Source organism: Panicum virgatum, chromosome 3N (assembly GCF_016808335.1).
Source record: "Panicum virgatum strain AP13 chromosome 3N, P.virgatum_v5, whole genome shotgun sequence".
NCBI lineage: Eukaryota > Viridiplantae > Streptophyta > Magnoliopsida > Poales > Poaceae > Panicum > Panicum virgatum.
Genome location: NC_053147.1, coordinates 6,695,107 through 6,707,933, shown reverse-complemented (window position 1 = coordinate 6,707,933; position 12,827 = coordinate 6,695,107). Strand labels below are relative to the sequence as shown.

At 54.5% G+C, this 12,827-nt stretch overlaps 1 protein-coding gene across 1 annotated transcript; it reads right to left on the bottom strand.

Moving 5' to 3' along the window:
- Nucleotides 1-7,656: 7,656 nt before the first annotated feature.
- Nucleotides 7,657-8,745, bottom strand: LOC120667124 (actin). Its single transcript, XM_039947166.1, has 2 exons — nucleotides 8,104-8,745; nucleotides 7,657-8,002 (listed from the first exon to the last, which is right to left on the bottom strand). Exons 1-2 carry the CDS (start codon nucleotides 8,596-8,598, stop codon nucleotides 7,937-7,939), a joined length of 561 nt encoding a protein of 186 aa, XP_039803100.1. The 5' UTR covers nucleotides 8,599-8,745; the 3' UTR covers nucleotides 7,657-7,936.
- Between the last annotated feature and the right edge of the window lie 4,082 nt (nucleotides 8,746-12,827).

The following is a 12,827-nucleotide window of genomic DNA, read 5'->3' as shown; positions in this document are numbered from 1 at the left end:
GTTCCAAGAAACTGGCAAGTGCCTGAAGTCGACTTGCGATCAATCCGACACCCACCATGATCAGCATCAGAGAAGCCAACCAACGCAAGAGAAGAGGAAGAAGAGTACCATAAGCCAAACTCAGGAGTGTATCGAAGGTACCTGAAAATCCTCTTCACAGCGTTCCTGTGAGAAGTGCGCGGAGAAGCCTGGAACCTCGCGCAGAGACAGACCGCGAACTGGATGTCGGGTCTGGTGGCCGTCAAGTACAGGAGCGAGCCGATCATGCTCCTATACTCCTTCTGGTCCACAGCAACACCTTCAGTGTCCTCATCCAGTGCCGTAGAAGTGCTCATGGGAGTCGGCATGGGACTGAGGTCCCCGAAGTCGAACTTCTTGAGCATGTCCTTGGTGTACTTGGCCTGGTGGACGAAAGTGCCATCCCGGGTTTGCTTGATGTGCAACCCGAGGAAGAACTGAAGCTCACCCATCATAGACATCTCAAACTCCCTGCTCATGTCATCAGAAAAACTAGAAACAAGAGAGTGAGAGGAGCCACCAAAGATAATGTCATCCACGTAAATCTGAACCAACAGAAAATCATCACCACGCCTGAGGAGAAACAAAGTCTTATCTACCGAACCCATGACAAACCCCTGTTTAAGCAAAAAGGCTCTCAATCTCGCATACCAGGCTCTAGGGGCTTGCTTCAGACCATACAAAGCCTTCTGAAGCTTGAAGACTCGGTCTGGAAACTTGGGACTCTCAAAGCCAGGAGGTTGCTTCACATAGACCTCCTCCTCTATAAACCCGTTCAAAAAGGCACTCTTAACATCCATCTGATACAGCTTGAACCCCTTCGAAGCTGCAAAGGCTAAAAAGATCCTGATGGCCTCTAAACGAGCTACAGGTGCAAAGGTCTCCTCATAATCTATCCCCTCCTGCTGGCTGTAACCCTGAGCTACTAACCTAGCCTTGTTCCTCACAACCATCCCATCCTCACCCTGTTTGTTCTTGAAAACCCATTTGGTACCTATAGGGTGGCAATCTTGTGGAGGCTCTACAAGGACCCAGACTTGGTTTCGCTCAAAGTTTTCTAGCTCCTCATGCATGGCATTGACCCAGTTAGAATCAGATAAAGCATGTCCAATATCTTTGGGCTCAAAGGAGGCAACAAACGCCGAATGAGCAAATCCAGAGATACTTGATACCTTGGACCTCGTGATTCGCTCGTTGAGGTCACCTAACATTTGTTGAGGTGGATGACGACGCTGAATGTGTCGTGGTGCTTCTCTTGATGAAGTCGCCTCGCCACCGCCCTCAACATGGATCCCGGAGGAAGAACCTTGAGCTGGATGTGGATCGGCCGTAGTCGAAGCTGTGGGGAGCGGGCCGCCATCGTCGTCTGAACTCGAATATCCAGGGAGTGGGCCTGCAGCCGGCGCAGGGACACCACCATCACCCTCAAAGGCCTCAGGCTCATCCTCATCCTCGAAGATGTCCTGGCCAAACTCATCATCACCTGCACACTCCAAGGAAGCAGACAAAGAAGGAGTGGACTCGTCGAAGGTTACATTACAAGTTTCGACGATCCGGTTAGTCTCAAGAATAAGAACACGATAGCCTCTGGATTGAAGAGCATAGCCAAGAAAAATGCCATCAGAGCTTCTAGACTCGAACTTATCAAGATTTCTCTCCTTCAGAACAAAGCATCTGCAACCAAAAGCACGCAGGTGGGACACTCTGGGCTGTCGACCAAACCGCAACTCATACGAAGTCTTTTTCATGAATGAGCGACGGAAGATGCGATTGGCAACATAGCATGCGGTGTTGATCGCTTCGGCCCAAAAACGCCTAGGAGTCCTATGCTCATCGAGCATCGTCCTGGCCATTTCCACTAAGGTCCGATTTTTGCGTTCAACCACGCCATTCTGTGGAGGAACATAAGGAGAGGAGTATTGGTGATCAAGACCAAAGTCACGATAGAAGTCATCAAAACGAGCGTTCTTAAATTCAGTTCCATTATCACTGCGGATAGCCCTCATGGCATGTGGAAGCTCGTTCTGTAACCTCAAAGCAAGATCACGAAAGTGCTGAAAAGTCTCATCCTTAGTCTCCAAGAAGAAAACCCAAGAGTACCGAGAGAAGTCGTCAACGATCACAAGAATGTACCACTTCCCACCGACAGAGCGCACGCGAGCAGGACCAACGGTGTCCATGTGAAGAAGCTCGCCAGGGTGCGATGTCATCACCTGATTTACAGGTGGGTGCGGAAGGGAAACCATCTTCCCGTGACGACACGGGTGACACACAAGGTCCTTGTCCATCTTCAGCCTGGGCAATCCTCGGATCAGACCAAGTGAGCTGAGCCTAACTAGTAGATCAAAGCTCAAGTGACCGAGTCTCCTATGCCACCTCCAGAGCTCAAAAGACTGACCAGTCACCAGACAGTGAGAGGTGCTAGAAGAAGATCCAGAAAAGTCAATGCGAAACACACGGCCAAAAGGAACAATGCCGCACACAAACTCTCCTCTGGAATCAAGAACACGCGAGCAACCTCTCTTAAAACTCACTTCAAACCCATCATCAAGAAGTTGTGAAACAGAGAGCAGATTAAAACCCAGCTTATCAACAAGAGCAACTTCTCTCAAGGTGAAGTCATCTGAAACCCGAATAGCGCCAACTCCACGTACCTTTCCTCTGCTGTTATCCCCGAAGGTGATGTACTCTTTGTCCTTCATCGGGGTGAGGCTGGAGAACCATCTGTGACTTCCGGTCATGTGGCGCGAACAACCGGAGTCCATGAGCCATATGTCCTCCAGGCCTCGAGTGTCCTGCTCAGTAAGAAGAGAAAGAGCGGGCAAATGGCCCGACACTGGGGTTAGCACAGAAAGAAGCAAACCAGTGTCGTGCCATCTGCTCGAAAGCAGGGTAAGTATCCTCAAACGAAAACTGTGGCTGGCGACCACCACGCTGAGGAAAACGTGGTGCACCTCCGCCACCAAAGCTTCGGCCACGCTGACCATCACCGAAAGCACAGTGTGGAACGGGGCCGGCGAAACCACCAACAGGAGCACGGTAACCACCACCGCCTCCCCCTCCTCCACCTACACGACGTAGCATGGCATCCCGCCTCTGCCCACGTCGAGCTGGAGTGTGTCCACCTGTAGGCTGGTGGAACACTTCCGGAGCGCGCCTCTCAGACTGCCTGCGCTCAACCCTCAACCTCCGGAAGCAAAATTCTGCCAAGTGACCCTCCCTTTCGCACCACTCACACAGGTAAGGCTCTCTCTTGTGTGTAGGCTGTGGTGTAGAAGCTGGGGCTCTCTGAGGAACTCTGGGGGGCTGAGCCCTCACCTTGGGCTTAGGAATTGGCTTACCACTAGGAGGGAGTGTATCCAGTCGGTTCTTGAGATGGTTAGGCTTGGGAACCCACACTGGATTCTTAGGTGGAGCTTTAGGTGGCTCAGTGAGGATTCCGTCCTTAACTGGTGCTGGCTTAGGAACTGGTGAAGCTGTGGAAGAGAGAACATTCACACTCGGCTCAAGTATCTCACCAATCTTACCATAGGGTTGGACAAAGTCAGCAGGAGTAAAAGCAAAACCAACCCCAACACCATCAGGACGCTTAAACTGCTGAACCATCATGCCCAACTGAGGCTCGCGGGCGGACACCCAACTGAGAATCTCCCGAAGGTGGGAGTTCTCCTCCTCCATCCGGGTCTTGTCCTTCCGTGCCTCCTCAAGCTCAGAGATCAGGCTTGGGCACACAGTACAATCAGCAGAGCAAGAGCTAGGAACTGCGGATTTCTCCAACTTCCTCAAAGCAACATTCTTCTCCTTAAGCTCTTCTCTAAGTGCTGGGCACTCCTTGCAAGCACCCAAGAGGGTAGGCCGGGACTTGAGCTCATCCATGACCTTCTTGCCCTCCTCGAGCTTGAGCAAGTTCTCATCATACTTGCTCCTGAGCTCGGACAGGTCAGACATCAAACCGATGCACTGACTGCACTCATCCTCCTCAACACACTCCTCCACAATAGGTGCAGACTGAGCAATTTCTAGAGCTAGCTTAGCTTCCTTCAGTTCCTGTCTCAAAGCTCTAAACTGCCTCTTTGCATCCTTAATGATCAGGTCTTGATTATCTAGAGCAGTGTAAAGATCCTCCAACTCCTCAGAAGTGGGGTGCTCAGGACGTACCTCAGGGCTTGACTCTAGCTGAGGTGCAAGCTCTGCAGTAGTGGAAGGAGTTCCGTCGGCGTCGGAGTCGATGGCCATGGTGCAGAAACCGGCCGCCTTCCCAGCATGGAGGCAAAGACTGGTGAAGCCCTCCGTGGCCTTCTTCTTGGAGCTCCGCTTCTTCTCGCCGCGGTGGTGTGAGTCGGATTCACTAGAGCTGGATGATGATGAAGACGTCGAACTCTGGCTGGTGGAGGAGTGATCCTCGCTCTGGGCGACGAACGCTTGCTTGTCCTTGTACTTGCCGACGTTCTTCTTCTTCCGCTCGTGGTGCCGCTTGGAGCGTCCGCCATTCTTCTTGTGGGAGTGCCCACTCTTGTGCTTGTGGCGGTGCTCGCGGTACTCCTCGTGCCTGGAGCGGCCGTCATCATCCCTGGAACTCTTCTTCTTGGGGCACTCGGCGGCGAAGTGGCCGGTCTTGCCGCAGTTGAAGCAGGTCTTCGCTCGTGCTTGTCTGTTGTTGAAGGCACGCTGGAACTTGTGGATGATCAATGCAAGCTCCTCGTTTCCCAGCACCTCCAGCTGCTCATCTGTCACAGACACAAGAGAAGACAAGCAAAACCCTCCAAGAGAAGGATCAGGGTTAGCTCCAGAGTTGCCTACCAGGGCCATAGACTTGGAGGCGGAGGCATCAGCATGATTGCCTTCCATCTTAGCTCGAGAGAGCTTCTCCACCTCCGAAGCCTTGAGCTTACTGAACAGCTCATCCACAGTGAGGGTCTCATAGCTAGCAGACTCTATGATAGTCTGGACCTTCACCTCCCAGACCTTGCGATCAAGAGCATAGAGAAGCTTCATAGCCTTCTCATGATCGGAGTAGGCCTGGGTGCCCTGTGGCTGGTTCGCACGCACCTTGTTCACAATCGACTGAAAACGACTGAACATGGTGTCGATGCTCTCACCCGGCAACTGAGAAAAGTTCTCGTACTCCCGCCGGTGAGTCTCATACAGCCTCGACTTGACATGGTTGGTTCCTTCATGGAAATTGGCCAACCGTGTCCAGATCTCCCGGGCTGTGAGAAGGTCGCTGACACGATCGAACTCAGGACGAGAGAGACAGGCTATGAGAGCGTTGTACGCCTTGCTATTGACCTCATGTCTCCTAACCTGATGCTCGGTCGTGCGGACCGCAAGGTTCACATAATCAGGGTCCACGCAAATCTCCCAGACCTCGGAACCTAGACTCAAAAGATAGGCACGCATGCGCACCTTCCAATAGTCGTAATCGGATCCATCGAAGATCGGGGGTTTGCCCGGTGAACCCATGGTCGCACAACGGTTTCGAACCGAAGAAGGCTATAGAGAAACCGTCCCGGCTCTGATACCAATTATAGGACCGAGAAATGCGACCAGAGGGGGGGTGAATGGGAGCCTTCGGAAATTATCGCGAAACAAAACTTCGGCTCAAGAGTCAAGAGTGCACCCCAACCCTAGTCCTAGGCAAAGTGTGTAGTAGCTATAGTGAAGCTACAACAACACAAGAAATCCCTAGGAACCAATGCAAACAAACACGGAAGCAAACGCACAAAAACAGTGCAAGAACCAAGCAAGGTATATATCATCAGTTGATCCGACGCACACGTTTGAACGACGTCGGTTAAACCGGTGATACAGAGCCTGCAGCAAACAACCAGTGAGCACCGGTTGAACCGACGCTGGGTTTTGAACCTCGTCGGTTAAACCGGTGATCGAACGTCGGTTAAACAGACAAAATCGCAAACTCACGTCGGTGCAGTTGTCCAGAGACACTGCAAAATGCGTCAAAACACCCAATGAACACCGGTTAAACCGATGCTTCCAAAAACTTCATCACCGGTGCAGTTGTCCAGAGGGTTCACAGACCGAAGCAAATGAACGTCGGATGAACCGACGTTGACAAAACCCTATACACCGGTCGAACGCCCTCAATAGCAAAACCAAATTAGTAACGCCGGTTAAACCGACGTTGGGGAAATCAAAGCACCGGTGCAATCACACAAAACCCCAAAAACCCTAACTCGTGACAAAAGCACTCACCGGTTGATCCGACGCATGCGAAGGCTAGCGTCGGTTCAACCGGCGTTAAGGAAAAATCTGCCCGAGCAGAGCAGAGTTTTTCCAGCCCGCGACCTGAGAGAGATTTGTCGTTTAAAAGCCCAAATCAAGTCGAAGTCTAACCAAATTTCGCAGGCACGCTCACAAAGACCTTGTGAACCTACCCACCAAAGGAATCGACGATCCACTCCATGGATTGTGAGGAATCGACGAAAAACGAGGCAAGAACGGGGTTTTCAGAATTTTCCTAAAACTGAGTTCTTGAAGGCTCGTGATCTAGATGAATTCTAGCACTTGGTTAGGATGATTCTAGTCGCCACGAAAAACCTTAAGAACCACAGCAACAAGTAGTAGAAACACCAGAACAAGGAAATCAAGAATTAGGATGATTCATGCATGTAGAGCACAGATGAACATGAAACGAACCTTGATTTCAAAACCCCGAGGGCACAAGGAGGGATGGGCCTCCTTTCCCACAAGATCTCCTTACAAGTTCTTCAAAAATCCATTACTAGAATCCTAGAGATGGAAGGGGAGAAGAACAGGGAGGAGAGGTGGCGCCTGGCTTGCAGCTTCTGTCCAGCACCCCCATCCCAGGGAGGGTGCCTGCCTTTTTGTTTCCAAGCCAGCACGTCCACTCCCACCTACTCCCCTTCCTTGCCATCCAAGCCTCCGACTACTAAAGACTAGAATACCCCTACAGCTGAAATTAAACTAAAAGCCCGTAGGGGCAAAACCGAAAAAGATACATCGAAGACATCCGATGGCCGCGACAACTCCGAGAAGTTTGCTTCGACTCGACGCAATCCTCTTGATGTCGCCACGCGTCCTTCTGAAATCTTCCGGGGGCAGTTTTTGGAAAACTGCCGAAACCGAGTTCGGGTGCGGTTTTGGAGGGAACCGCGAACCCTTCCCGCGCGATGTTTCCGGGCACACCCGCCAAGCCCGATGACGCCACGTGTCCGACCTCCCGCCGAAACCTCTTCGACTTGGCCGACGTCGACGCATCCCGTCGTTGGTTTTTCCCGAGGTACCAACAAACTCCACGCCGTCCCGCCTTGGCGCCAGGAGTGGATCGCCACGCGGCCCAGCAGTGGCCCAAGCATCTGGGCCGCCCTTCTCCACCGCACGGTCGTCCGGTTGGGCCTCCAACGCCACCGCAAGATCTTCCGCCTCCGCATGGTCGTCGAGCTCCCACCACCGCAACGCCGCCGCATGGTACATCGGCACGCGCCACGCTCTTGTCAAAACCGACTCGCTGCCACCGCGCCATCCGTGTACCTGCACACCACAGACCAAGAAATCGACGCAATCTCCACAGAGTCGCGACTAAACGCCATTAGTCCACTCCACGTGTTGGCAATCACTCATCACACTAAGGAGCAGGCCTCCACTGCCTCTCACAGATAAATACAAGGCTATAGGTAGCAGAAGCATAGCCCAAAGTAATTTATACTATCAGCTTACAGCTCCAACTAATCAAGCCAAGCAAGTTTGAAAACTCATCTCAAACAAGGTGATGCAACACAGCACATGAAGCCACAGCGTACAAGGGGGTCCTATTCCAGAGAAGACTCATGGTCTGAACTCTGAAGAAAATAGACATAGTATGCAACAAATCTGCAACACATTTCTAGAGAATTGAACCAGACTCGACTAGATGACAGTGAAGCGGCACTTGAGAAACTTAGAAACACTTCCTATGAACAATAGCTGGGCCAGACTCATCGTACTCCTCCTTCGATATCCACATCTGGTACATCAATGCCACAATATAACAGAATTCAGCTACTGTTTTTAATTCACCTTGATAAGTTATAAGAAATTCAATAACTGCAATCAAACAATAGGTACCTGTTGGAAAGTGCTGAGTGAGGCTAGGATCGACCCTCCAATCCAGACACTGTACTTCCGCTCAGGTGGCGCAACAACCTTAATCTTCATGCTGCTCGGAGCAAGGGCACTGATCTCCTTGCTCATACGATCAGCAATGCCTGGGAACATGGTTGAACCTCCACTGAGCACAATGTTGCCATACAGGTCCTTCCTGATATCCACATCGCACTTCATGATTGAATTGTAGGTCGTCTCATGGATTCCAGCAGCCTCCATACCAATCATGGATGGCTGGAAGAGCACCTCAGGGCACCTGAATCTCTCTGCACCAATGGTGATTACTTGACCATCAGGTAGCTCATAGCTTTTTTCAACTGAGGAGCTGTTCTTGGCAGTTTCCAACTCTTGTTCATAGTCAAGAGCAATATATGCAAGCTTCTCCTTAATGTCCCTTACAATTTCTCGCTCAGCAGAGGTTGTGAAGGAGTAACCCCTCTCAGTGAGAATTTTCATGAGGGAGTCCGTGAGGTCACGACCAGCCAGATCCAAACGAAGAATGGCATGAGGAAGTGCATATCCTTCATAAATGGGCACAGTGTGGCTAACACCATCACCAGAGTCAAGAACAATTCCTGCACATAGAGAAAAACAGAATATTCAACCACATATTGTGTAACCAAATAGTTCGAATTTCTGTTACCTCTTAATTTCTTAGCTATAGGTACTAGTATTTACTTTAGCTATAAGGGGGAGGTCCGGGTCCCTGCCCGTGCATGCAGAGTGCCCCTCTCGGAAGGACACGTGACATCGCCGGACCCCTCCCCCAGCGGGAGGTGAGTCCGGATGGTTGATGTCGGCAGAACAGTAACGGGGGCGGCGCCAACTTGTCTTGCCCCGCATTGAATGTCCACAGTGTTGATACAGCGACCGGGGTGGCGGAGCGGTGACCGGGGTCAGCGGATGGGACGTCGGTCACATCCACTGCGGGAACGGCGGTCTGGCGCCGCCCGTCATTTGAGCCGTGGCGGAGTGGCTGGCCTTTAATGCCTTCGTACGGCGGTCGGTTGGGCGGCGGGGCCGTTTGTCCCTTGTGCCGCGAGACGGCCTCGAGCGAGGCGGAGATGAGTCACCTGCTCGAGGGCAGATCCGCTACCCTCGAGCGAGGCGGAGATGAGTCACCTGCTCGAGGGCAGATCCGCTACCCTCGAGCGAGGCGGAGATGAGTCACCTGCTCGAGGGCAGATCCGCTACCCTCGAGCGAGGCGGAGATTGCCCAGCGGGCCCGAGAGGGACCCTCGAGCGAAGCGGAGATCGTTCTTCTGGTTCGAGGGGGATGGGAATGGGCCGCATGCTGGGCTTCTTTGAGTCCTTTCCTTTCTTCCGAATAGGAAGCAGGCCGAGGGCCTTCGTGGGCCCAGTTGCCTTATCAGGTATTCGTGTTTTAAAAGCGATCTTAGTACCCCAATTAGGGTGTCCCTAATTGTGGCACCCGACAGTAGCCCCCGAGGCTTTGGTCGAGTTGATGGATTCGGCCAAAGGGTGTTTCCGCGATTTCCCCCTTGACGTGTTTAGTCAAAGTCGTGCACCTGCTGGGCGCGCCTGAGCGCGGGCCCGGCGGATGTGACAACACGCCGGTCGGGACAGTACGCCCGTGGGGGGAGTACTTCGAGGCGCGCGCCTCTTCGTTTGTTTGTGTAAAGGACAAGACGTGTCCGCGCACTGAGGGGGGCCAGGGCGACGGTGGCACCCGCTGCTTGGCAGCTGGTGCTTTAATCGAGCTGTCCCGTGCGCAAGGCCTTGGCCCCGGTATTCCTGATTGCTTTGTGGCGCGTCGTTCGAGGGCAGCCGGCCAGAGCCGATGCTGCACCGCTTAGCGTCCAGGGGCTCAGCTCCGCTTTATTTCATTCGGTCATGTCTCGGCGCGGGGACCGAGGACATCCTTTGCTCGTGGAGCTTGAAGCCTCCGCTCTTCGATAAGCTTGAAGCTTTGTGCCCGGCGCAGCTATAAATAGGGGTCGTGGGGTTCCCTTTCTTTTTCAACCTCCCAACTCTTTCTTCCAGCCTTGTCTAAATCTTGTAATGTTTCCCTTGCCTTCTTGTGACCGGCCCCCAGATGGGGTGGCCTGGCTTCTTTAGGCTTTTGGCGCTAGAAGAATGCTTGCGAGCGTTAGGGGAAGACCAGAGTGGGCGTGCGCACCATCCCTCAGCTTCAGTGGGATCAGCAGAAGAGCATTGGGCCCGTGGGGTCCTGCTCCTGCGATGTCCCTTAGCCTGAAGGGGGATGGGAGCGCCCGACCATGGCGTTAGTGCCAGGTTGGGTGGCTGTTCTTTGCATCGTCCCCCCAGGCGACGAGGTTGCCCTCGGAGAGACGGTGCGGAGGGCGCTGTCCGCCAGCTCGACCCCCCGCGTAGTCTTCGGTGGAGGAGACGCCAGAAGAAGGCTTGCGAGGAGAGCGTCCCGCTGGACCCGTGAGGTCTGGGGGCCGTTTCTTGCATCCCTAGCAGCCTCGCTGCTGCGTCAGCTAGGGGCTGGGTGCCTTTCTTCGTCGCTCACCCCTCCCCAAGACAGGGAAAATTGCCACGCAGGTGGCAACGTGTTTGTATCTTTCGATGGCTTCGCGCCGGTGACCCTTTGTAATCTTTTCTTGCACTTTGAGCAATAAAGTCCCCTTCCTCTCCTACGGAGGAGATTACCGAGGGTATAGGGGCGTACATAGAGTTTTACGACCCTCGAATATGTGTGAAGTCACCTTCGCGGGGGCGCGTCAGCGCACCCGCGGGTGTAGCCCCCGAGGCCTTGGGGGAGTGTTTGTACTCGTCCAAGGGCTAAAAAACGTTGTTCCACTGGGTAGCTTTGCTGGGGTGGCCGTCCAGCGTCTTTTTCAGCCGGCATCGGCACTTTTTCAGCCGGCCTCGGCATTCTCAGAGCTGGTACAGCGGCCCGGCGTTCAGCTTAACCATCAGGGGAGCACACGTCAACAACGGAGGGTTTGGTTCAGACACGTGGAGCCTTCACGATTGACAATTGTCGATTTATTCGAGGGTGTGGTTTTGAATCATGGCGTGCGAGGAGCCCCCGAGCCCAGGCCCGTGTGAAGGCGTTCAGGGGAAACCCTCGGCTTTGACTACGACCCTCGTTGCCCTTCCGCAGGGAGGAGGGGTGAAGCGCACCATGCTACCCATGCCCGGGCCACGAGCTATGGCTGCTTCGGTGAGCTATTAGCGGGTTGTTCAAGCGGACGTCCGTGCCCCGTTCGATAGGGGTCGGCTCGTGGTCCATAGACACGTCTCATAAAGCGCTCGCGAGGGTTCGCTAGGCGGGGCTCGGACCCATTCGATAGGGTCCGAGGGCTCGATGCTCTCCCTCGATGGGATCCCCCTTCTAGGCACCCTCGACTGGCCTTGAACACTGCGTAGGATGTCTCGAACTCCATGTTCGAGGGTAGCTTGTACGGCACATCCCTGCAGTCCCTGACTCTGGTGATCTGGGGAGCCCGTCGAACCCCCTGAAGGGCCAGGCTTCGAACCCCTGACCAGTAAGGCCTCGGAATGCAATTCATTCGAGGGTAAAGAGACCCTCGAAGGAATATTCCGTCATGATTCGAAAACATCGCAAGATCGTGAGTCACGCGCGCGGGTCTCCCGCCGGTGGTGGGCGACGTGGCCCGATTCGTGCGGTGCGGTGTGGGCGCGCCTTTTCAGGCGACAGCCTCGGGCAGATGAAGCGGCGTGGGCGGCGGCTGACGGATGGGATAGCGCAACAGTCGCGCCGTGCCCGCTGGTTACCGTGCCGCATTAATCGCTGCGTGCGCGCGTGGGAGACCCCGCGGTCGTGGGGCCCAGCTGTCAGCGATAGCAAAATCTACCGCATTCAATGCGGTAGATTTTGGGCCGCGGCTACGGCTGCGCCCGTCGCGGTGAAATAAAACGAAGAGGGATGGGTTGTTTGGGCTCACCTGGCCATTCGCCTTCATCCCACTTCGCCTTCTCTGCCTCCCCTGCATCCTAAGCCCGCAGCAAGAGCGAAAGGAGGAAGAGGAAGGAGAGGGAGAGAAAGCAAACCTTAGCCATCCCTGAGCCCTTTGCTCCCGTATTCCCCCTCGAATCGAAGACATGTCGGACATCCAGGAGCCCTTGCCGTGGGGGAAGTCCTCCGCCACCATCGCGGTTCTGGAGCAGCTGGTCGCCGACCGGCTGCTGTCGCGGAACCCCGACGCGGGGGCGCCGGCGTGGATTGCCCCGCACCCAGACGAGACCGAGCCGAAGCCCCCGCAGGGCTACGTCGTAAGCTTCGTGCGCCTCCACGAACGAGGCTTCGGCGTCCCTGTCAGCAGGTTTATGTGGGCATTGTGCGATCATTACGGAGCGGAGCTGCACAATTTCAGCCCCAATGCCATCTCGCAGGCGGCGGTCTTCGTCGCCGTCTGCGAGGGGTACCTGGGGGTAGAGGTGCATTGGGATCTTTGGATCCATCTGTTCTGCGGCGAGCTCTTCATCGAGAGCGGGCGGGGCAGCCGAGGCGGTTCGCGCGCGCCGGCGGCCTGACCTTCCACGTGCGCCACTCCCGGAGGAACCTCTACATCCACAAAAAGATGACGACGAACAACGCTGGGTGGAGTCGGGGGTGGTTCTACCTTCGGAACTTCGATGGCGCGCTCCCGGCGTTCACCGGTAGGGTTCTTCGTGAGCGACCGCTGAAGTGGGATTGGAGGGTGTCGCCCCCAGTGCAGCAGGACAGACTC